This window comes from Photinus pyralis, unplaced genomic scaffold, assembly GCF_008802855.1.
Source record: "Photinus pyralis isolate 1611_PpyrPB1 unplaced genomic scaffold, Ppyr1.3 Ppyr1.4_LG8, whole genome shotgun sequence".
Classification (NCBI taxonomy): domain Eukaryota; kingdom Metazoa; phylum Arthropoda; class Insecta; order Coleoptera; family Lampyridae; genus Photinus; species Photinus pyralis.
In genome coordinates, this window is record NW_022170819.1 from 13,848,490 (window position 1) to 13,874,282 (window position 25,793).

General features: G+C 38.4%; 5 protein-coding genes across 17 annotated transcripts in view; 4 read left to right on the forward strand and 1 right to left on the reverse strand.

Moving 5' to 3' along the window:
• LOC116178984 (DNA-directed RNA polymerase I subunit RPA2) lies at positions 1-15,707 on the forward strand (the record flags this gene model as incomplete). The annotated part of the gene is given in 10 exon segments (XM_031498668.1): positions 1-69; positions 120-452; positions 504-743; positions 3,519-3,691; positions 3,742-4,874; positions 8,837-9,123; positions 9,245-9,598; positions 13,451-13,733; positions 14,673-14,965; positions 15,016-15,707. Coding segments are annotated over 10 exon segments (3,384 nt in total). The 3' UTR covers positions 15,235-15,707.
• A 3,387-nt stretch (positions 15,708-19,094) lies between these two features.
• LOC116178996 (glyceraldehyde-3-phosphate dehydrogenase 1-like) lies at positions 19,095-20,716 on the forward strand. 2 transcript variants are annotated; one of them, XM_031498683.1, is made up of 3 exons: positions 19,095-19,240; positions 19,486-19,922; positions 19,970-20,716. In XM_031498683.1, exons 2-3 carry the CDS (start codon positions 19,497-19,499, stop codon positions 20,543-20,545), a joined length of 1,002 nt encoding a protein of 333 aa, XP_031354543.1. In that variant the 5' UTR covers positions 19,095-19,240; positions 19,486-19,496; the 3' UTR covers positions 20,546-20,716. The 2 variants fall into 2 exon arrangements, with proteins under 2 accessions (XP_031354543.1, XP_031354544.1); XM_031498684.1 differs by having other exon boundaries at positions 19,102-19,236.
• Positions 20,717-21,817: 1,101 nt separating this feature from the next.
• Positions 21,818-22,647, forward strand: LOC116178999 (elongation factor 1-beta'-like). The gene is made up of 2 exons (XM_031498692.1): positions 21,818-21,982; positions 22,037-22,647. The coding sequence occupies exons 1-2, from the start codon at positions 21,903-21,905 to the stop codon at positions 22,611-22,613; spliced, it is 657 nt and encodes a 218-aa protein (XP_031354552.1). The 5' UTR covers positions 21,818-21,902; the 3' UTR covers positions 22,614-22,647.
• LOC116179000 lies at positions 22,537-23,985 on the reverse strand. Its single transcript, XM_031498693.1, has 2 exons — positions 23,713-23,985; positions 22,537-23,662 (listed from the first exon to the last, which is right to left on the reverse strand). Exons 1-2 carry the CDS (start codon positions 23,947-23,949, stop codon positions 23,396-23,398), a joined length of 504 nt encoding a protein of 167 aa, XP_031354553.1. The 5' UTR covers positions 23,950-23,985; the 3' UTR covers positions 22,537-23,395.
• A 448-nt stretch (positions 23,986-24,433) lies between these two features.
• LOC116178982 (kinesin-like protein unc-104) overlaps positions 24,434-25,793 on the forward strand; it is a 28,773-nt gene continuing 27,413 nt past the window's right edge. For 11 of the 12 annotated variants that reach the window (XM_031498653.1, XM_031498657.1, XM_031498658.1 and 8 more), the window contains exon 1: positions 24,434-24,548. The gene's annotated coding sequence lies outside the window, so the exon portion shown is untranslated. Of the gene's footprint in view, positions 24,549-25,207; positions 25,398-25,793 lie in introns of those variants that run through there. The other variant, XM_031498654.1, reaches the window with a different exon arrangement.

Genomic DNA, 25,793 nt, shown 5'->3' on the forward strand with positions numbered 1-25,793 from the left:
ATGGACGCGCCATCATTAAAAAACCTCACGGATTTCAAGTATAGCGTACCCGCAAAGGAGCAGAGCTTTGTAAGATTAACATGTGTTAGATTGAGGTTATGAAATTGTTATTACCGTAGATTCTGCAACAACTGGGGGCACCCCACGTTTCCAGCTTTAATTATATGGTAAATAAGGGTTTGAACGATGCAGTTTCCAGTCTACACCCTGTCGAATTCACTCTACCGTCCGGGGAAAGACTTTCCCTACGGATTGAGGATGTATCCCTAAACTACCCCGCAGTGCCTTTGGGAGTTGTTGGCGTGAGAACTCAGCAGATTTTTCCGACAGAATGTAGACAACGTAACGCTACTTACTGTGGGAAGTTGAACGGTAAAGTCAGTTGGTCGATTAATAACGGGCCACGTAGTTACATAGATCAAGACTTTGGTAACATACCGATTATGATTAAGGTTAGTACAATCTGAAGAGTATCCACTTCTGAACCCGATTCTTTACGACAGTCGAATCGATGTAACTTGAATGAGATGACGCCCAAACAGTTGGTGACGCACAAAGAGCACGAACAGGAATGGGGCGGTTACTTCATCATCAGAGGGCACGAGAAATTAATCCGCATGCTGCTTATGACGAGGCGTAATTATCCTATCGCGATTAAACGAGGTGGTTGGAAAGGAAGGGGCGATCTTTTTTCGGATGTTGGCATACAAATCCGTTGCGTGAATGACAGTCAAACTTGCGTGGTAAGTGTGGCGCGGGGGGGGGGGGGGTTATGAGGCATGTTAAAAGTTATGTACATCTTCCGATTTTGTTTTGTGACCTTTTGGTTGCTAACTGAGCATGACAGGTACGAGGTGCCAATAACAAAAGTTTAGTGCTTCAGTTGTTTTTCACAAAAATTGCTTTTTTTCACTACTAGCGTCTGATGACATGATTATTAACCTTTTTTCCACTTGTAAAGTAGGCTTTCTCGGCATTTGTTCAAAGTGGTTAATAATTTTTTATTATTAACTAGTAGTCAATAATGAGAACTGTCACGCTATCACTTTTAGAAAACACAAGCCGAAATTTCGCTCAATGAACGTTTAGACAAGTTCTCTAAAACGAATAATTGCCACCATCCGCCATTTCCAGAGAAATTACATACCTAAAATTATTACATTTTGAAAAAATTCGAACGAAATTACTCTTTGAAAAATCTCAATGACAGAACAAAATACGGCCTGTTTGACTTGTAGTTCTACGTACTTGATTGACATGTTAAATTAAGAAACAAACAATTCTGTCCAACCGTTCACTTTCTTATCAATATAATATGTTAATTTAGAGGATTTCAAGTGCTAGTAGTGAAAAAATAGTATATATACCACGGTAGAGAAGTCTATTATTGCCTTCGCACCTTACACCCCTCGGCGCAAGCGCCTCGAGATGTAATCTTGGTGCTCAGGCAATAATAGTGGACTTCTCTACCTTGATATATAATGTACTATTATTTGGGTTGGGCTAAGAATATGCCCCCCCCCCTCCATTAAAAAGGGCCCTGGGAGAGTAATTAATGTGCAGTATATGCAACATGAGTATTAATAAGCTACTGTCCTTGTTGGGATAGTAAAGAATGCCACTTACCAATATCTATATATACAGTGCGTTCGAGATAAGAGGGTCAATCTCAATATCCATTGTATTTGGTGAGATACACAAAATTGTTCATTGCTTATGCTGCAAGATTTACCTATTCTGAGATCATTAGTGCACTTTCACTTTCAAAAAATAAAAAGTGCACATTTTTGCTTATGATGTCTGTCTGTCTGTATGAGTCACAAAACTACACCACTTACAGATTTGGTATTGGTGTCATTTGATCAGAAATTAAAAATAGAGTTAAAAATTATTTCATGTTTGTTTTCTCCTTAGGGCATGACATGTCCATAAGGGCTATTAAAATCGAAAAAAAAAAAATTTGAAAATGCACCCTTCACCTCTTGCTCACAAGCGCCTTAACGAATTTTTTTTGGGGTATTCATTTTATTTAAAACTAATGTACTGCATGTAGAGGGTAAATGAGAATATTTCCCCTGAGCTGTAGAAGTAAGTAAGTTTCTTGAATGGGTTTTCTCAGACCTAATCCTTCTGTTCGAAAATGTCGCCTAACCGAAAGAAAGCATGTATTCTTCGTACCTCGCTTTGTACTGTGTGAGGCCTTAGTGTGAATGTCAGTCCCGTTACATAACAGCAGTAATACACATATTCATTTCCGTGAAAGATTGTGGTACAACATTTTAAATATCGATGTAAAATTATGATTATGAGGGAAATGAAATTCCCGAGGGATATACAATTTTCTGATGTTGTCATACCGGTTGAGAACTATTATAATGTAAAATTGGAAAAGAAAAGAGAAAACTAAGTGACTACATATCCTGGAAGGTTTTCAATGTCCTTTTTCCCATGTAATCGATGAAGTCCCTAGAGCTATTCTTATGTGATTAAAAGAGGCCAACCCGGAATTGAATTGAAATTGAATTGTTTTTGTAATTAACGTATTTAATTAAATTTCAACTTTATTATTAGTTTTAGTATTTTAGTATGACTGAGTTTGAGTTTTAGGTTCCCTCTAGCTCCTTCAAACCGTGTTGCTTTTCGACAATCAGGGCAACATTGGGGTGGTTCTGTCCCCGTTTAAAGTCCAGTACTTTTTTGTATCTATGGAAGTGGCGTGTCTAGGTACAGCTTTTGTTTTGCAACATAAAGGTTCTTTCCAAGACGCTATATACCATTTTAGAAGGACTTTGAGCATAAATGGCTATCCAAAATATCCAAAACGATCGACTCCTGTTTTTATACAATGCAAACATTTCAAATAACACATTTATCGATGAGTCGGAACTCCAAATTACAGTTGACTTTCTCATTTTGAAAGGTAGCAACAACTCAGCTAATTGGATGGATTGGATGACTACTCGTTAAAAGTAAAAGTGAATTTGGAAAGGTTTTTACATTTAGTAGTTGAAATTTAGTTTACTCGCTCCAATAATTCACCAATTATATAAATGTCAATTTTCCCCTTGTATACTTAGGATTTTTACAGCCAGCAAAAGCCCTAATTAATCATCTTTAAACTTTTTACCGGCTGACGTTTAATCCAGAATCTTATTATCATCCCGTATAACCTAGAGAGATGCACAACGTTCTGTACTTTTGACCACAACGTTTTCGTGGTAGAAATGTATTTAAACGCGATTATGCTGATTCATTAATACAACAACACGAAAATGTGCCAATGCTATGCAACATCCTTTGAGGTGAACAACTAGCCTGAATGGACAATGTGGTCAGTAACCTTGTAGTAACGTTCATCACTATAAATGACCACCTAACAGTGGTTGGTCATAAGTATATTGCACATTCATTATTTCCCTATTTATTTTTATTCTTGGCCTAGTAACAAATGAAAAAAATAGGAAGTGGTGGTGCGGAGGTAGGCTAACTAGTGGACATTAAAAAGTTGCCCTTTGCAGCCCAACACTTTACACTTTGTTACCGATGGGACAGTTAAGTTTATGTTCGCCCACTTAAAATTGGTATATTACGTTCCGGTTATGATGATATTGAAGGCGACGTGCGACTATACTGACCAATACATTTATAAGAGACTAACGGAGGGGTTCGAAGACGATTCTTACTACAGCGAGTAAGTAATAGGTTGATTGCGATTTAATTTTGGCGCACTTTGTTTATTAGTTGTATTCAGAATATGATGAGAAATTTACATGCGGAAGGTTTACATTCGCACGCGGATTGCAAGGGCTACCTAGGCAAAATGTTTCGTGTCAAATTTACGGAATGTGCCGAATGGTTTACGGATGTCGAAATTACTGATTACGTTTTAAAGAGTTGTGTGCTGATCCATTTGAATAGTCCCGAAGATAAATTCAACTTGCTCGTGTTTATGATACAAAAACTGTTCGTCTACGCTCAGGATAATTGCAAAACTGAAGGAGCTGATGCGGTTATGATGCAAGAGCTACTTCTCGGAGGTCATTTGTACCTGCAGGTTTTAAAGGAGAGATTGCAAATGTGGCTGATTTACCTGCGTGCGAGTATATTGAAAAATGCGAAAAGCGGTGCAGGATTTGCTTGCGGAGAAAAGGATATGGCACGAGCCTTGAAATATACGGGTGGCGTTGAGACTGTTATGCAAAAATTCTTAGCGACTGGTAACATCAACAGCCCATCCGGTTTGGGGCTAATGCAGGACTCGGGATTGGCGATTATTGCAGAAAACATCAATCGGATGCGTTACATGTCGCATTTTCGTGCCGTACACAGGGGTGCCTTCTTTCAAGAGATGCGCACGACGGAAGCGCGTCAGTTATTGCCGGACGCGTGGGGTTTCATTTGTCCTGTGCATACACCTGACGGTGCACCTTGCGGCTTGCTCAACCACCTTACTATGAATTGTATTGTGACAACTAACCCGGATGAGGAGATTGTCGCCACAATACCTGCAACCTTAACAGAATTAGGCATGGTACCCTTCAAAGGCAGCCACGCCGGGCTGTGCATTAAAGAATGTTACGTTACCCAATTGGACGGACGAGTGATCGGATACGTACATCGTAGCATTGCGGATAAATTGGTGACCAAGCTCAGATGTCTGAAAATTAAAGGGGAGGAGGTTCCCAACACGTTAGAGATTGTATTGGTGCCAATGAAAGATACACCCGGCCAGTATCCGGGATTATTCCTATTCAGTGGGCCGGCACGCATGATGAGGCCCGTTTATAATTTGGTCTTTAAGGAAATTGAATTTATAGGAACGTTCGAGCAAGTTTATCTCAATGTCTGTGTAACTCCTAAAGAAATGTATAAAGGTATTGGTATTATTTGGTGGTCAATGTAAGGATGCCCATTGTGGGGATATTTGGGTAAGATCTAATTTTTTGTGTGCAGTTTCACTCGCAACGCATGCGCAGTGCTTCCCCCTACATTCTACCGGCATGAAAAATCAATTGTGCAATCTACTTACAAGTCAGTTACAGACATGCAGGTTAATGTATGCACGTAAGTTGCTGTCTGATATCACTGTCGAGTCTGCCAATCTATTCTTGCCTTTAGTAAGCGTCTTTCTTTTAGTAGGAAATTATCCTCCCCTCCCCCAATCAAAAGGTAGATTCAATGATCGTTTCAAAAAAAACCACAAACTTCCTAGCAAAGGAAGACTTGATAATTCCCATCATAATAGATCCCTCCAGACCCCCCCAGTGCTACGCTGTTCCCCATAAAACGTTGTGCTCTCAAGGATTTGATAATGTTGTGGGGAAGATGATCAGATTCTTTTCTCCAAAAAACTATTGCACAAAACGGAGCTCTAGGGGGCAAATTTATACATACAGTGATATTTATTAACAAGTAGACATATAGGTTTATGTGTATTGTTTTTCCCTATGTCCACTTTTAAAAATCAAATTCTCTTCTGAATGGCGCCAATACAACTCTTAAAATCGAATAAACACCTGGCTACGCTTCTTAAACTGTTACCAGTACTATACCAATTGACAATATCAATTTTTTCGTCAGTTGAATACATCGCACACGGACGAAAATAAAAATACGGAAGCCAAAACAACAATATTCAAATTAATTAATATGACCGCCAGATCTTTATTGGTTTTAAAAAGGTATTTAGGTTGCATACACTTAGGCGCCCTTCAGAAGAGTGATTTTTGTCATTTAAAAGTAGACATAGGGAAAAACAATACACATAAATCTACAGGGTGTTTTTTTGGGAGCTTTAGTTAAACGTTTCTGGGAAAGTAAAGGCCGAATCGATGTAAAATATTTTTAAAATGGCCGCACTTCCGGAAACACCGGAAGTAGATAGTAACTTGGTTATTTTAAATAGCAACTACTATTTTTTATTAGATTTTTGGATTCTACGTTAAATTTCAGTTCTTGATACCCATATGTCGATACCTGCCATTTATGGTCTTTAAGTTATTTTGACTTTAAGAAAAGAAATGGCGGATGCAGATGGTACCTTGATAATTGATTACTTGAAAACGGTTGTAGTCATGGCAACCTATTTTTGTCAGTGCATAGAGAAGGAATAGAGCTTTCTTTTAGTGCACTTAAAAAAAAGTTAAGTTGCGTACGACCGCCCTTATGGAGATCCAAATTTATGAAACTTCAAAGACTAGAACTCAGTTTTTTTTTAATGGAATGACCATTTTCTTACTATTGCATGAGATAAAGAATCGAAGTGGGCATATTTTGACAATACATGTTCCTATAACTATCTTTAACAGTTTCTGACTTATTCCGATTTTATTGAATTGACACTATTTTTTCAGATTTTCTTTTTAGTAGTCGGCCATGATTTTATAATAATCGAATTTTAAACAAATCTAGTGACACTAATTCGTCACCTACTGTTATAGGTTAAAATAAGTTTTTCAAAAATCGAAAAATGACTCGCAGTGGTTTCACCTATTTTGGAATTTAAATGTTATTTATGGTGAAATGGACAGAATCGCGGCACGTGCTTGCCTTGCATTCATTCAAACACTGGAACGAAATTGTATGAATTTTGGAAATGTTGTACCCCCTAATGCACTACAAACCGTTGAAGCACAAGTGATACAAAGCTCTACAAGAGAATACTTAAGAAAATGAATTGAATTGCAAATGCAAGATTAACAAAATAAATTCAATGCAAAATAAAAAAACTTCGTTGAAACATTTTTGGTATGGAATTGTTGCTAGAACAGATATCGCATTACCTCTCTTAATTTCCAAACTTATACGTTGTTTAAGAAATTCAGTTGAACGACTGTCTAGATTTTTCAAAAATGTTCAGTCCTATATTCTTAATAAATGACTTATTTATTAATCAATTATTTAGATTAGAATCAATGATATTAAAGAATCCAACCCTTGATTTGTTGAAAATTCGATTGTTCTAAAATCATGGCCAACTACTAAAAAGAAAATGCGAAAAAAATTCCGAGATCAATTCAATGAAATGGGAATAAATTAGAAACTGTTAAAGATAGCTATAGGAACATGTAATATCAAAATATGCCAATTTCGATTCTCTATCTCATGCAAGAGCCACCGGGCATGGTTCGTCTGTGAAAGTTTATCTAGTTGGGCAAAGTTTGATCAGTTTTATTTTGAGTAAAAAATTATCTAAACAAGAGCGTTGCATCTATTTTTCAGTCTCATCGTTAAGAAGAGGTGTTTGAAATCCGATTGGTGCCAAAGTGTGAGTTACGTGCAAGCTTAATTTTATGTTAAAAAGGAAGTTAGCCTAATTCGTAGCAACCCCGTTTATTTTTAAGTGATAGAAACCTACTCAAATAAACAATACCGAGTAGTAGCATTGTGTTAATGGAAATGATTTCAAATAAATAACAGATATTGATAAATGTCATATTGCCTTGTTAAATTACATTTATTTTAGTCATTAATTACAACTGTTTTACCATTCAATTCGTTCAAGACTTCTTTATTTATTTAACCAAAGAGCTCATCAGGTTATGGGCCCAGTATTGCGCGAATTTATTTTTGTTGGAACTTGTGTAACGGAATTGTGTCGTATAGTAGTAGGAGTAGGAGAACTTAGTTACTATTGTCGTTTCGCGAGAAAATTTTCACAGTATTTTTTCTTTTGTTTTCCTGTCTTTTTTTATTTTAATACTCTTAACCTTTTTTTTTATTTTTCTTATAATTTCAAATAGTTTTTTTTAAATTAATACATGAACATTGTTATTGGGGCAATCTGTTATGTTCATAGATAAATAAATAAGGAGGAGCATTCTGATTGGGTTAATTGGAAATGCCAAGTTGCAATTCAGTTGAATGTAAATGGCTGCATTCAGTTTATGACTTTTGAACTAGAGTAAATGAACCTGCGGATTCGGTTGCTAAACTCGATAACTTCTGCTCTGGATAAAGGGTGCTATTCGGTTCTGAATAGTGAGAAGTGCTATATTATCAAGGACAAGGTTGTGTTTGCTCAAGCCAAACGATCAAGTAGGCTGTTCAAGGAGATCATAACTAGCCCGGGTGATAAGATCAACGCTGATGTGTGTGGGCCTATGCCAGAAAAATCCCCAAAAGGAAGTCGCTTCTTTGTGGTTTTCAAGGACGAGTTCACGAAGTATTGTTCAGTTTTCATTTAAAAAAAAAGTCACAATTGAAGGACAAGTTTTTTGCGTTCACTGATAATGGTACTGAATTTGTGAACGTTCAAAAGATCACAGAAGGATAGCCCTACAACCTATGGACTCGAGTACCAGTTTTGTCAAACGATTATGCTGAGAATTCCATTACAATCGCGTGATTAAAATTCGCCGATCAACAAAATCGTCGGCAGAAAAACGTTCTTGTTAAGCGGTAATCTTCTCGATAACGCAACGCCCTCAACCAATAGTAAGCCAGCATTCCAGCATTAAGGCTGCCTCAAAACGGAATCGACCCAAAAAAGGACCAAAACCATCGTGGCAACAGCGCACGCTTTTTCCAACACGTTCTTATTTATCGCTAGACTGACTTTAGTTCACTTTCCGTATAATGCGGTACAAATACAAATTTGCCACTTACTGCTATGCTGTTGATACAAATGTGAAATAAGTGTTAGCGAGCTGTGGCATTTGGTGCTTGAGGTTTTGAACCTGAAAATTCTGTGCCCCATATCTAATTGTTTTTAACCAAGTTTAGTGTTTTATACTCATGAATCATGACACGTAGCCGCTATTGTACTATTTTTGTTATCCTCACGTCGGGCATCCTTACATTGGGCACAATACACTTGAACTAATTTCAATTTTAGGAGTAACCACTCATATGGAGGTCGATAAAAATTCATTCCTGTCAAATTTGGCGCTTCTAATTCCGATGCCAGACTGTAATCAATCACCACGCAATATGTACCAATGCCAGATGGGGAAGCAGACGATGGGCACACCTTGTCTCAATTGGGCATCTCAAGGCAGTTCAAAACTGTATCGCATACAAACTCCAGGATCCCCTCTATTTCGTCCGGTCCACTATGATAAAGTGGGACTTGACGAATTTCCTATGGGAACAAATGCCATCGTTGCAGTTGTCAGTTATACGGTAACAACCATTCTAGAAACATACCTACAGTTTGTTCAATATAAATTCTAGCTATTCTTTCTTTCTTGTGTTTTAAAATCGTCAACGTTTATATTGAACAAAGTGTACTATTTAATTGTAGGGTTACGACATGGAGGACGCGATGATTATTAACAAATCCTCATACGAACGTGGATTTTGCCACGGTTCTGTTTATAAATCGGAATTTATCGAGTTGGACGATCAAAATTCGTACTTCTGTCGAGACCCCTCGGCGCCCGACCTGGCCGAAGCTTTAGAACCGGACGGATTTCCTCACATCGGTAAGCCGGTTTCGGCGGGAGATCCGCTATACTGCTACTACAGCGTGGACGAATCTAAATACATTGTGAAACGTTTTAAGGAGAAGGAAACTTATTACGTCAGCAGCGTGAGAAAGTGCTCGAGCTTTGTCGCCCGTGCGAAACCGGCGGTGCTCATTACGTTCCGAATAACGGTAATTTTGCGGAAATATGAAAGCCTATAACAAATTTTTTTGCTGAAAATGGTACACATGTAACAATAATGTTTTGCGAGTCTTTTTGCGTTTTCATTTTTTAATCTTTGATGGAGGAAATTTCCCCGAAAGAATACTTTTTTGGTCGAAATTATGCACTTTTAATAACATGTGCACTAATGTTAAGAGGACTTCTTAAAATAAAGCGCGGAAATAAGGGTGAGGTTCAACAATATCAGATCTCCGAATGTGTAGGGCTATAGTTCCGCCTAATTCAACACATTCTTATGCAAGAAAAATCGCTATTGCCTTATATTGACACTGTAACAAAAATGGTGACAGTGCCAAGTTGCTCGCTTGGTGAGACCTACATGATGAGAAACCGTGCGCAGATGCGAGCACATGAATCACATCCCCAATGAAAATCAGTAGTTACTCGCCTTAATGCACCGCGCCACTACAACTCGCTTATGAATATATCATTCCTATTAATTGCGTTGTATTACTCCGCTAAATGTATTATTTATATTAACTTGTGCATATTACTGTTCATCCGAAAGGATATAGTTTAGTTAGTGGGTGTGTCCGATCGCAGCAATGTACAGGGTGGCCAACGAAGAATGCGAGGTACTGTATCTGAGAAGCTATCCATCGTAGAGGCTTGCCGTAAAAAATTTATTACTAAAACGGCGACAAGCAAAACCTGGTAAATATTTTTCTGAAATAACCGCTATGCGGTTTTCGGGAGCTTGTTTAGGAATCATATAGCTGCTTTTTCATGAAAAAAAATCAAACCAACGCAACTAACAAAACTTCAAATAATTATAATATATGTAGCCGAATAATAACTCTTTTCAATTAACTCGAGTTTAAATCGGCTCAGCCGTTTCGAAGATAGAGGGTGTTCTTTGCGGAAACCTTTGAATACCCCCCACCACTTCATTTTTAGAGATACAGGAAAAATTGTCAAAGAAAAAAGATTCAGATTATCGTCAACTTCAAAGACCGGACATTTTTTGTTAGGTGAATATAGCGGAATTCACAGAAAAATCACTTTTTTAGATTCCAGATTGCAGTTACGCCCCCTAGCGGCCATTGCAGAAACTTAAAAATATTTTCCAGGTTTTTCTCGTGGCCGATGGACAGGTTCCCAGATACATTACCTCGCATTCTTATTTGGCCACCCTGTACAAGTGTCTTTTTTGGCATATTTCTTTCAAAATATAAAAAAATCTGCCTACCCTGTACCAGGTACTAATTGTAATCTGACCCAGTCAATTTAACAGGGACTAGTGTGTTTAATAGAATCAGTTTTGTTTCATAGAAACAAACCTCTTCAGAAGCGAAAATCTATGGAAATGAACTGCCAGATAAATTTAATGGTAAGATGAAAGACAGTCTTTAGTGGTTTATCCCTTGTGGTTATACCAGAAGTAGGCTCACACTTCCAATTTTTTTTTTAATACTTATGCGCATTTGGAGAAAATTTGATATACGAGACTATATGCACAAATAGAGCAGTTTCATAAAATAAATTGCGTTTTGTAACTATGAGTTCATTAATTTCAGGATTTCTGTAAATAAAGCACAGGGATTATCTAATAATATGCTAATTGAATTCCGTTTGTCTGTGGGTTTCAGATCACTGGAACAGTGTAGAGGTTATTGCGGTGTTTTTTTTTATTGAATAGGTTTCAACACAGTGTCGAATAAGTTTCCGTTTCTACGCAAACGCGTCCCCACTTTGATATTTACTAATATATTGTGGTGTGCAATGACGTTCGGTCAACTACACCACCCACAGCACACCTGTCCAGCTAGCTCAAAATAAATCAAAACTGAAACTTACAATTTTACAATCCCTCCTCGTACACATTTGGCATCTGCTATAGGAGAAATTCCAATATTGATTTAAATTTTCTCAATTTGAGAGACTCCGTGGCCTTGATCAACTTCCTTTATTAAACAGCTATTGATTAGCACCTGAAACAAATATTCGACACGAATGAAAAAAAACTGACATGAAAATTCTATCCGGGTCGCACAGTGGATTTGAATAAACACACAATTAATTGATTGACAATGATAAATATTTATTACGAAACACAATGAAAAGAAATTAAATCAAAATCCCTGAAAGAAAGAAATACAAAGCTTGTTTGAACATATACCCCGCACGCAAGCGGTCGACAAATAAAATAAGAAATCCTTTTTCAAGGATAGTGACAGTTAATTTTAAAAGAACACTTGAACACACAAATTTTGAGTTAAGTAGGATGAATTGTCCTCACTAATCTTTTCATTTCTTAACTCTGCAACTTCTAATATTCCTTTAATTTGGAAGAGTATTTTTTAGCGCGTTTTTAAGAATTAAAAAAAATGTGCTCTTGGTTGCGTTTTGTCCGTCCGCCCGGATCTACTTCTGCCGTTTCGAAGTACTTCTAGGGGAATGGTCCTAGAGTCTTGGAATTTTTTGCAGTAGGTAGCCTATACCTTGAAGGTGCGCCAGACGGCCATCAAATTTCGCTGTCTAAAATTAATTTTATCTCATTGTATTCTAATTAAAGGTCTCAACGAAAGGAACCGTTTTCTACCTACTACTGTCCTTCTTTCTGTCCTCTTATCAAACGGGGTGGAGGAGGAGGGGGGAAGTGGAACTAGTTTTATCCTTCATACTCTACTGTACTTCGTACTATAATGAAAGGTCTCACCGAAAGGAATTAATTTCTACCAACCAAACCCCTCCTCCTCGACCTGTTATCGTGATCGGGTATATTCGCTTATATACCTCAAGAACGCATTGTCGGAAGAGGGTACTCACAAAGGTACAAAATAAGTAATAGTCGTTGCACCATCGATTGGCTAAAGCGTAGTTTTCTGATGTACCCTACCGACAGGTGTGTGCTCTATAATTTCCATTTGTTTTGACGGGCATGTGATGAATTGCGTTTGTCAGAAGCACATAATATTTAAATGTTATAAAAATTGCCCTATAAATAAGGGAATTAGTTCTACACTTGCGCAGAGCGATATCATAGTATGTCTACTAGATTCACTTCTATAATAAGTTAAACTTTTTTTCGTAATACGGGGTTCGAGTGTTGAGATCTCAAACCATCAGACGCACGGACGAAATTCACGCGAGAGTGCGCTATATACCAAAAATTTAATTATTGTGGAAGATGTAGAATTTACAAATTTCTTTGCAGTATCACGGAGAAATCAGTGGCGTACGACATCTGTGAAAAAATACAGCAAGATTTAATTTTGGACTAGCATGGGCACATTTTTTATCATTTAACCGTCATTGTAACGAATTTTGAGATTCCAGTGCTGGACTGCTCTCTGCACTTAGTGTGCGGTCACTCGTAATTTAATTTTATGCTTTTGCTGTCCCCGTCTTTTTGGTTAAGTAAGTTGAGCAAAAATCTTTCGTTGTACCTACGTAGATTTCGTCTAAAAAACAGCAAAATGTCTCGATTGGCACGAGCAACATGTGCGTGAGCTTTTGACCCTCTTTAGAAGGCATGAGAGAAAGCTTTGGATAGTAATGTTTTCAAATGTAACACAAATTAAAGAAGTTTTTCTCAAATTGCTGCACAAGAGGACCTATAAACAATATAATACAAAATAAAAAAACCTGGAAATCTAGAAGTGAAATAGTTTGTTTCATATTCCCCAACTTTCTGATCCGAAAAGTCTTTGATATTTGGCAACATTCACAAAATACAGAATCGAATGCAAAAAAGCTCTCAAAACTAACCCATATCGAATGTGCACTTTAGCTAAAAAATGTTGTTGGTGGACTATAATCTGCAGTAGATGACTTTCCCTGTCTAATTCATTTTTTAGCGTAACCCGACGGTGGGCGATAAATTCGCTAGTCGTGCGGGCCAAAAGGGAATCTGTTCACAAAAGTGGCCCTATGAGGATTTACCATTTACGGAGACAGGTTTAGTGCCCGACATCGTCTTTAATCCCCACGGATTTCCATCTCGCATGACGATTGCTATGATGATCGAGCTTATGGCGGGTAAATCGGCCGCGCTGCATGGCTTGGTGCACGACGCCTCTCCCTTTAAATTTGATGAGGACAACACCGCCATCGATTATTTTGGTCGGCTACTCGAAGCTGGTAACGTATTCTGATAGTTAGGGCGATGCTACGCACAACGACGACGTCTTCACATATGCCGGGTGGCCCAATAAGACTGTTCCTCGGCCATATCTCGAGAACCGTTCGTCATATGACTTAGGGGTAAAAAAAATTATTGGGTAAATCGGTCATGAAGAATCGCTGGAAAATATTTTCAAGTTCTAAAAATGACCACCAGAGGGCGTAACTACCATCTTGAATTTTAAAATTGCATTTTCTTTAAATTTCGCTTAATTGGCCATGGCGGTATAAGAAATAAAAAGGCCAATGACCAAGATGTCGACGCCTCGAAGGAAAAAAAATAAAATAAAATAAAAATTTTTTTTTTACATTTTTAAAGAGAACCACTTTATCTAAAATTTTCGTAAAAACAAAAACTCAACTATTTCAAAAACAAAGATGGTGTGGGGCGTTCAATTGTTTTTGCAATAACCTTCTTTAACTTTGGTATGGTCGAAAAGAGCATTCCTTGGGCAATGAGAATCAACCAAAATATAGTTAATTTAATTGAATCCTTCTCCGACGGGGGGCTAGTTTTGACACTATGACCCAAAATCCTAAAAAAAATCAAAAAAACCAAATGGAATAAAGAAAAAGTAGCCAAATAACATCCAAAGAGGCCAGTGAAAACCGTTTTTCAAAATTTCATTCCTAACTTCAAATATTGGGAAAATGAGATTATAACCGATTTACCCAATAATTTTTTTTACCTGTAAGTCATACGACGAACGGTTCCCGAGATATGGCCGAGGAACACTTTTATTGGGTGTACCGGGTGTACATGCACGCCTGGTGGTAAAAAAAAAGCGGCGTTTCATGTGCTGTGTGTCATATGCGTGATTGAAAACATAGGTGGAGGCGACATGAGCGGCTGTGTGTGGCATCGCCGTTAGCGTTTTACTTAAATTTGGCGCACAGGTGGGTATAATTACTTTGGTACGGAAACCATGTACTCTGGAATTGATGGACGAGAAATGACGGTTCAAATATTTTTTGGTATTGTTCATTACCAACGTTTGCGACATATGGTATCCGATAAATGGCAGGTCCGTTCGACTGGAGCTACCGATATTCTAACTAGGCAGCCTGTTGGAGGTCGTAAACGCGGAGGTGGAGTACGATTTGGTGAAATGGAGCGCGATTCTTTAATTAGCCACGGTACGTCGTTCTTACTGCAGGACAGGTTATTGCATTGCTCTGACAGAACTACGGTAAGCTTAAAATAGGCACATTGGCAATTTTTGAGGATTGTGTTACGCAGGCGCTGATTTGTACGTCATGTGGGACGTTATTGGGGCCAATGCATATGGTTACACAGGTGGCAGACAAACCGAATATGTCTGAAACGAAAGAAATGTGTAGACTGTGCGGACATGGTGAAAGCATTACCGAAATACAAATTCCTTATATTTTCAAATACTTTGTTACACAGTTAGCTAGCGTTAATATAAACATTAAAATCCACTGTACACAAACGTAACGAGCTTGTGAAGAGTAATTACAAGAAAAAATTAATTAATTGTAATGTTACATAATTTAATTAAATTAGTCAGTGCGAACTGCACGTCATGAGATAATAGGGTTACTCTCCTTATTATGTAAATTTCGAAAAAGAATATCGAATTACAGGAGATGAACCCGATCTGGATTTGGCTAATTTACCCTTCTCCATAGAAAAACGAGTCGCTTCCTTTCGACAAATTATAATAACAAAATTGTAGAACGTCTCGCGTGCTAAAAATGAAAGAACTTATAGGCGTCGGCATGGTTATTGTGAAATAGGCGATAAGGCCATACACCATATCGGACGCAACTAAAAACTACGCGGCAAAATTAGCACCAAAATTCTTGACCCATTCACTATATCCAAGAAGATAGGATAATTAACGTATGAACTTACCAATAATGAAGGAAAATCAAATTCCAAGTTCCCGGAACTTGCCATTTTATTTTTTCATGTATACACTTTTGACACCTTTTAATGGTTCTCATGTGATTCTTATTCTTAATTTAAAAGATTGGTTTGAATTTGATGCTTATAATCAATCATTTTAAATTGTATGATGTCAAAACTACTAGGGCTATTACTAGTAAACTTTTTTTGTTATTTGAGATCTAAAAGATGCCTACCTCTTCTCTTGTCATTTAATTGATTAAGAGTCGCAGGAAATTTATTTAATAAATAGTTATGCCAGCTGTCTTCATTTTCCATAACTCAATTTAAGGAGATTTGGCAATGGTGCCAGAGCAGAAATATTTTTATTTTTGCGTCCTATGTAAAGTCTTGTGAGAATAGATGCAGATTGTGAACCGCCTAGTAAGCCTATCAACAGAAACTGAATGGGAACTTTTCACATCCGCTTTTGATGGAATTTCTCACAGGCCTCAATTTGTTTGCCTTTTACACGGTAGTATGATTTAGAGATCTTGAGGCAAGTGAAGGAGATGCTCTAATTTACAATTCTAGACTCTTTTCCTCTGATACCAAAGATCTTAAAGAAAATTAAAGCCAATAAAGCTAAGGGAATTGTGTTAGTGCCTCTTTGGCTTGAAATTAACCTGTATCAGGGAGGCCTTGAAGATGAAATAATTTCCTTTGACCGATTTGGATATTTGCCACTCGTCTATTTTTAAAAATACACAATATGTGAGTGATGAATTTTGTTTAAAGAACAATCTTGGTGTTCATATAGCAGTTGTTTATCCTGTCGTTCGCTTAAATTTGAAAGGATGGTGTCCTTGCTCACGTATCGAGTACTATGATTTGGGCACTCACCATCCTATTCAGAGAATTATTATTAACATTATTAATTGTAGAGTTAGAATGACGCTTACATTACAAACATTGTGTTTTTTTTTCAGCTGAATTCAAATCTGTAATTATAAAACAAAACAACATCGCATGTTTCAGGTAATAATAAAAATGTGATTTTTTAATATGGAACACTCTGTATACTAAGTTCTTAATACACCATAGGTAAAATACTTCAAATTTTTCAATTATTCTCATTTCGATCTAGTTATCCACAAAAATGATAAAGTTGACTTCATAAACGTCAATATAACAAGACTGTAGATTAAAAAAATAATGTATTCAATTGGCCCTGTAATGGTGGGGAAGGCCTCAAATTCTCAAAAATGTACTGAAGAATACGGAAACGTTTTTGAACACATTCTTTAGTATAGGTATGGTATGTATTGGAACGTTTAAGTGATTTTTATATTATTAATTTTCGCCTGTCATTCTTGTTTCGTTAACCTACTCTACTATTAAACCCTATTTCCAGTTATTGTTTTTAACACTATTATGTATTTTTATCATTTTCATGGATGACTAGATTAAAATGAAAATAATTGAAAAATTTTGCATATTTCAAGTATTTGTAGAGATTTTAATATAATGTAGTAATATACAGGATGTTCCATATAAAAAGTCACATTTTTGTAATTATCTTAAAAAATGGGATGTTGTTTTTTTACATATTTAGATTCATTAGAAATAAATACACAATTTCGGTAATTTAACCGTCTTTCTAACTTTCTATTAACAAAGCAATAATGCCGACTTAATTTGAAACAGACTGTATATATTACCAAAATAAAGTGATTTACCTAGTAGAAATGGGAAATAAAGCGAAACGATCCGCTGACCGTATTCACGGCGCAATCCGCCGTCTGTTCAGGGAAGTGTTTTTCAAGGCTGGGACAAAGGGGGACTGAACTACAGAGTTGATTTGAAGTTTCGACGTTTATGCCGCATATTTTACCCGGATCTTCAAAAACCGGATTGAACCTATCCGCTACACCACTGTGACGTAAACATACAGTGTGGCAAGTTAACGGCGGGCGGGACATTGGGAAATAACATGGCAAAATACATTTTCGGCAATGGGGGTTTACAGTATAGTTGAATTCCGTAGTTCTAATTTAATAAGCCGAGCTGAAACCATAAAACATTTTTTTGGACAGTAAAACTTTATTTAAAAATAGAGATTGATTAGCAAAAAAATTATGAACATGTGCGGTTTTAAGGGTTTATTCAAAACGATATGATTGTGGCGGGCTCTGTGACATAATAAGCCCGACCAGTCAGCTCCTAGAACCATTCGGATGACATAAAGAATTGGCAATACTATAGGAGAATGTCATTTGTAACTTGCGTCACCTGTCACAGGCACTTGTCGTTTACTTTCGCGTTAGATGCAGTTAAACATGCCTCTTAAAACGTCACTCTCGTACAGGGTGCGGCAGGGAAACTTGCTGATTTGAAAGGTCAATAAAAGAAAAAGTATTTCACATATTGATTTAATTCTTTTTTAACGTATTGTACAAATCCTGAATTTTTCTTTTAATTCGTTTTAAAAATGACATCAGCAAATGGCGGCCCTCATTAGCGATACACTGATCGACCCACGTATGGAAGTTTCGCTCCACTCTTTCGAGCATATCGACGGGAATATTGGCGATGGTTTGGCGAATGTTGTCCTTCAGGTGTTGCAGGGTTCGTGGTTTGTCATTGTAAACAATGGATTTGAGATATCCCCATAGAAAAAATCTCAACATTTTCTGGGGTTCTGGCAGTCCGTCGACCTCCAGGCCCTTTTTTTTTACCACACTGCCACTTTGCCTGAATGCACGCACCCACGAAACGATTGATTGCCGGCCAGGAAGGGGACCCGCGGGATGAATATTAATTTGAGTTCGGAAGGCACGTTGGGTGGCGATCACCGAAAGGCCGTTGGAGAAGTAGGCCTCGATGGCGAACGCACGCTCCACCTTTGTCCAACGCATGATGACAACTGACTTAAGCTGTCACAAAAATTCAGGGCGCCCTCTTTCGAATGGGGCTCTCCCTATCCTTTTCTGACCACATTGGCGCCACATTCAGATCAGCAAGTTTCCCTGCCGCACCCTATACAAGGTTGCTGGCTCACTTCTACGTGATTGGTTGTAGGTTTGTGACGTATTTAGACTGAAGCGTTTCAAATTCGAACTAAAAATCCCGACTTATAATAATCCCGACTTATTTCTCGAGATTAAGTATAATCCCGACTTATATCTCGGGATTACATAATTTGAACTACCTTGTCCGTTCTACGCTTTCGTACAACACAATCCTGCTGTTGTGGTTTAAAAAGCTGGAACTTTCGAGGTGAGGCTCAGCCTAGCTTGCCTCATTCAGCCACGACTGCCCAAAATAAATTTTGAATGTTGTTTATAAATTCCTATAATAACGTCGGCGGTATCCGAAAATGTTACGGTAGAAGTGCAGCGATAGACCTCCCGTGGTACATATGTGTATAATTAGTTGCCTCCCGTCACAATTTAATTTAAAAATACATAACCGCGCCTGCGCCGTTCCGCTACTCTGAAGAGGTCCATGTGATCGATCGATTCCAAGAATAATTTGCCCTTCAAAGGACACTTCAATCGTGGCAGCCGCTCCTGTTGGTCGTCTTCGTTTTTTCTTCCATTAAAAAAAGTAGGTAAGTTCCGATCTACGATCGACTTTGTTCAAAAGCGATTGACCTTAGCAATTAGAATAGCCTTAAGCCTAGCTCATTTAATTATCGTAATTATCCACGCTTCATTAAACCGGCGATCTTTTCGCAATTAATCTCGCCTTTTATTTGTAATTGCCAGGAACATTATGATCAAATTGTATCTGATAATTTTGACCTTATTGACCTTGTGACAAGTTCCAAGTGATAATGGCATTACTTCATCATAGATTGTATCAGCATGTCGAAGATTGGAATAAACGGATTCGGACGTATCGGCCGTCTTGTCCTTCGCGCCGCCGTCGAGAAGGGCGCCCAGGTGGTCGCCGTCAACGATCCCTTCATCGGGCTCGACTACATGGTCTACCTCTTCAAATACGATTCGACTCACGGACGTTACAAGGGTGACGTACATGCCGCAGAAGGATGTCTGGTAGTTAACGGACAGAAGATTGCCGTTTTCCAAGAACGCGATCCAAAAACCATTCCATGGGGTAAAGCCGGAGCAGAGTACGTTGTAGAGTCCACCGGTGTTTTCACAACCATCGAGAAGGCATCTGCCCACTTGGAAGGTGGTGCAAAGAAAGTCATTATCTCCGCCCCCTCTGCTGATGCACCTATGTTCGTCGTCGGTGTCAACCTTGACGCTTACGATCCCAGCTACAAGGTAATATCGACATGTGCGAAGTTTACGCACTCACGGTTTTCTCTTAGGTCATCTCAAATGCTTCCTGCACCACCAACTGTTTGGCCCCACTCGCTAAAGTCATCCACGATAACTTCGAAATCGTGGAAGGTTTAATGACCACAGTACATGCAGTTACAGCCACACAGAAGACCGTCGACGGACCCTCAGGAAAATTATGGCGCGACGGACGTGGTGCCGGCCAAAACATCATCCCCGCGTCGACCGGTGCTGCCAAGGCAGTAGGAAAAGTTATTCCAGCCCTCAACGGAAAGCTGACCGGTATGGCTTTCCGTGTGCCAGTTCCCAACGTTTCGGTCGTCGACTTGACCGTTCGTCTAGGCAAGGCGGCAACTTACGATGAAATCAAGGCAAAGGTCAAGGCCGCTTCCCAAGGACCTTTGAAGGGTATCTTAGGATACACCGATGAAGAAGTTGTCTCCTCCGACTTCATTGGGGACGTACACTCCTCAATCTTCGACGCATCGGCCGGTATCCAATTGACACCAAACTTTGTCAAGCTCATCTCCTGGTACGATAACGAATGCGGCTACTCCAACAGGGTTGTCGACTTAATTAAGTACATTCAAACTAAAGATGCTTAAATGTTTACAGCACGGCGTTACAACTAAAGCTTTAGCGGTTAGGTGTTTGTGATTTTGTTAGGCCCTACTGCCTGAATACACTATTTAAAGTAACTCAATGTTTGATTAACGAACGTTAATGTATTATTATTTTATAATTCATTTGTTCCATGAAATAAACGTTGAAAAAAGTCATTTGTTTTTTGATACTTGAAACGCTTAATCGAAGTCTGCCATTTTTAAAACCAGGTGCCAAATTAATGATAGAGCAGCTTCCTAGCTCAAGCCAAAAAGCTGGCTTCACAAGCTTTTTTTGACAATTGTTACGATGTCAAAAACTGATATTAAAAAAACAGTTTTTGATAATCTTTTATGCGTAAACTACCAAAATTAAAACGTTTTGTCGAAAAAAAATCCGATTTCTTATTTTGCTTTACGGATGCGTAATGCAAAATTGAAACAAAATGTCCCAAAAGTGAACAAAGGTGTTAGAATGATCGAAATGAGTACCTTCTCAATGATGGCATAACCGTAACCAGCTTTATTTGGTATTAGTGGAAGTTATTAAGAGAAATAATTCCCTAAAATGGGATACTTTACATATGTGTTGTACTAATAGTGCCCATTATCAACAACATATCCAAAATCAGCACTATGGCCGCCATCTTGGAAAATGGATTTTCACTTTTTTTCACCATATTTCACTTACCGATAGAAATATAAAATAACAAAAATTACAGAACATAACAAAATACATCTTTTCATTTCTCATAACTCTAACAGTTATCGATAACAATATGCTCAAACGTCAAGAAAATGAAAATGGGCCCACCATATTTCAAGATGGCGGCCGCAGAACAGCATGCACAAGCGTTAATTTTTGATTTGTTGTTACTGGCTACTATACAGGGTGGTGACTTGCGTATAACGCATCATGGCTCCCCAAATTATGTTAGAGCAAAAATGTATTAGTTTTTTGTAAAAAAAATTTTTTTACGCTAATCAACCGTATTAGTATTCAATTTTTTTCATATAAAGACGGAAAATTGGGAAAATAAAACCCCCATCTTTTTCAATAATCTGCGATGCCATGGAATAGTGTAGTGTACGGTCTAAATTAGCATCGAACTTGGCGCTTATGTACACTACAACGTTCATAATCGTTTACAGAATATAGCCTATCAATGCTATCAGCGTTTCAAAAATACTGAGAAAAAATGGTGACGCCAAGCTTTGACACATACTGTATATAAAATTAAAACGGAAACAATTGGTGCAAATGACATAACCTAACCTTAAAATTCTTTTTCCGCTAAGTTTCGTAAGCATTGCCGTCTTTCCGAGGTTGTGTACCAAATAATTAATAAAAATCACGAAAATGGCATTCGGAGACTTAAAATCTGATAAAGGAGTGGCCGCCCTCGACGATTTCTTAAAGGATCACAGCTACATTAGCGGGTAAAATAAATGCAACTTTAATTACGAAAGGGTAGGCACACACGATTTTTGCAGATATCAACCTACTCAAGCGGACATTCAGACATTTCAATCCCTCGGAAAAGCGCCCAACGCAAAATACAGCCACGCTCTAAGATGGTACAACCACATCAACTCGTTCGCGCCTGCTGAACGAACCAGCTTCCCCGGCGGCGCTTGCCCCATGAAGACGGCGGCACCCACCACCGCCCCCGGCAAGGCAGAGGATGACGATGATGTCGATCTATTTGCATCCGACGACGAGAACGATGCAGAGGCGGAAAAGATACGCGAGGAACGTCTGAAGGCTTACGCCGATAAGAAATCGAAGAAACCTGCACTCATAGCCAAGTCTAGTATAGTTCTTGATGTCAAACCTTGGGACGACGAGACGGACATGAAAGAGATGGAGAAACGTGTCCGCACTATCGAAATGGACGGTTTGGTTTGGGGTGCTTCTAAGTTGGTGCCGGTCGGTTATGGTATCCACAAGTTGCAAATAATGAGCGTTGTTGAGGACGACAAGGTCTCCGTTGATTTAATGGTGGAAGAAATTGAGAAATTTGAGGATTTCGTTCAATCTGTCGATATTGCTGCGTTCAATAAGATTTAAAAGCTTTGTCACATTAAAGATTTTTTCAAATTTTTTTTATTTTATGTTGAATGTCGCTAGATATTTGCTTATCATTGGGAAGTCCCCTAATCAGGGTTGTGCAGTATGCTACACTGTTCTTTCCTATTTAGGAAGACATATGATTAGGGGTCGGTTAATTGAAGGTTTGGACCCTAGGCTCTCTACTGCCGTACTAAGGGTCCCTGGTTGAAATAGGACCTCAAACTGTACGTCGAATTGCACATGTAATGGTAACAAATAAAGCTATTCTGAAAGAATGGCATGAAGAATACTGTTCAGAACGCCACCTCTACAATATGGGCCTCGAAGTAATGCATTTTGCAAGGGTTCTCTCCTCTGCATAGACTGTGGGGCATATAACAGGGGAAGGTGCAGGTTCCTTGGCAGAATAAAGATGCACCCGGGAATGCTAAAAGTAGCTGCTCCCCGAAGGATTTTAGATTCCTTCAAAGATGTTGACATACTAAGGGTGTGAGACTAACTTGAAGGTGCAATAGGCCACGGTGCAGGGACCTGATAGGAGATTATATCTGAAAATAATCCACTTGACAATTGGGACCAGAAAAAGATCAAAGGGGACCAAACTGACCAGTACCTATGTCAGTAAGTAATTTATTATTAATGTGGCAGTACCTACACAAATGAAGTAACAATAAAAACAAAATTTTGCCAAGTAAGTATATCTCATTCCAGGTCCCCTCCGAGACATTTTGACTCCCTAGACTACACTGTATTGTGTCAATTCCAAAAGACAAAAGTAATTAATTCCAATTTCTCATAGTCCTGTATAATTTGAAACCATCAAACTGTCTGTAAAGATTCCTGGGTGCAGTTTGTGATGGAACCCGGAAACTGTACTCCGGTAAGACTTTAGGAGTATAAAAATCGCTCAAGACTGGCTCCTGATCTTTAATCACCTGATAATCGCGCGAAATCTGAGGTAAAACTTGCGGTTGTCGCTTAGTGCACAGTGGCATTAAATTCTTGTACAGCTTCTGATGGTGCGGGTGGTTCAGTTGTTTCGTCGCCTGAAAACTTACAGTTAGGCATACAACTTTGAGCCTACTGTGATCGTTACCCGTTCGTCCAACAGGTTCTTTGCTATTTTGAGATCGGTGGAACTTTTGAGATGTTTGGGTCTGATGTTTTCGACCGATTCCATTTCCCTCACGAATTTTAAGGCTGTGTTCAGTTCCGGTTCGTCGAAGCACACTTTCGGGTTTTCGATTTCCGGGGCAGCGTCGTTACTGATGGCACATTTTAATTTAATGGTCTCCGCGGGCTTTTTCGTCAACTTCTTTGGTTGCTTGTCCATTATTCAAAATTATTGCGGAGGTTATGTATACAACAGCGCGCGCGCCTGTTATCATCTGACATTCACCTAAGTCTAAACGTGACTCTCAATGTTCAAAAACCTCCGATACCAAATTTCGGCGAAATCAGATTTTTTTGTCGCACCCCCAAGTAGGGAAACCCATTCAAAGACGTGCCACCCATCTTTGTAACTCTTATGGTTGCTGAAATGCTGAGAAAAAAATTAAAGAAGAAATTCAATTCTTTGAGGGTAGCTCCCAAAGGAAACACGTTGGAACCTCGGTTTATATGGATAAAGGGCTTGTCTTGATCCCCCTCTATCTCCCAATTATTTTTACATGCGGTCATGTAACATCCTGTATAATTGGCATATAAAAGAAATAGACAAATGAAAAATAAAACAATATTATGACAGTTCATTTTGAAAAAAGAGCCAACTTTTTAAAAAAATCACGCATGCGCCTTGACAGGGAGTCACGTTTAGACTTACGCGCTAGTGTTCGGCGATCGATATATTTGGACTACTTAACTGTCATTGTCAAACGTTATGTTTTCCTCAAACAACACAAATGGCAACAGAATTTCCAAATAATAATAAAGGTAAGCGTTCACGATTTGATTGTATATGAAATAGTAGCGTTGGCGTTGGTCCTGTTTTGCAGATATTTTTTTTAGCTTGTAGACATTTGAACTAATTTTTCCCCTTTTATTGTAGTACATTTTATCCCCCTTTAATTTACTAGAATAATTAACGTACAAGATTACTATTAAAATTGGGGTTGCATCGCAATTCGAAATATGCGAACACGGTCCGGAGGCCGGAGCTGTTAAGGGTAGGTCATGCACATCGATCATGTCTCCTCTCTAATCAGGTTGGCGCCTATGACTCATTCACAAATTAGAGGGTGCAATTTTAAACACAGAGGGATTGGCCATTGGAAGAAGTTAATCCCCTATAAGACAAGAACCCATAGAACTGAAATGCCTTCATTTACGCTTTTATTTCATCTTTAATTTATATTTAAAAAATCGTTAACCATAGGCGGCGCGTTGGGGGTTTACACCGTACATTTGCATAAGAACTAAAATCGTAAATGATTAATATCTATATTTTCTAACTAAATCCAGTTTCCGTGTAGGCGTATATGTATAGTTTTCTAAACATATTGATCCTTTCTTTTGAACACTAATAAGACATTGGTGAACTAACATATTGATTTCGTGTCACGTGAACAAAGGCGCATGCGCGCCGCAGTAGGAAAAACCATTTTGGGACGTCATAGAGAAAATGAACGTAGTTGGGTGTTTTTGATATTAACAATGTCGCGATGTACCGTAGGTACTCACTTCAGTTCGGGTCGTTTTAATTTTTAGTTTCTTTGTAACGGCGTTATCTACGACGCGTATCCGACCATTGCAGAACAGTCAACACCCAGCTTTTTGTTAAAGGTAAGAGCCTTTTCTAATTTTTCCCAGTTTCTATTTGTGCATGCGGGGGTTGTTAAATAAGGCCGTGGAAACCTAGAATCTTAACGACTGAACTTGTGGGACAAGCTGATTAATTTTTACGGCATATTTTATTACGCGACGTTTCGATCAATAAAGTAAACCCGAGGTATTATAAGAACTCGAGCAGGTGTTGTGTGCACCAGGTGCTGTAGACAATACATTTGGGACTTACTGACAAGGCAAAAATCGCGCCGCACCACCTCTCTCGGAATCACTTGACGTAATGGGTTTCAAAAATTAAACATCCGGAAAAATTCTTTTTCATCTCCTCAGAGATGTCTAAAATATTTACACACCTGCTCAAGAAACGCGCAATAAATTTTATAAAAGACACGT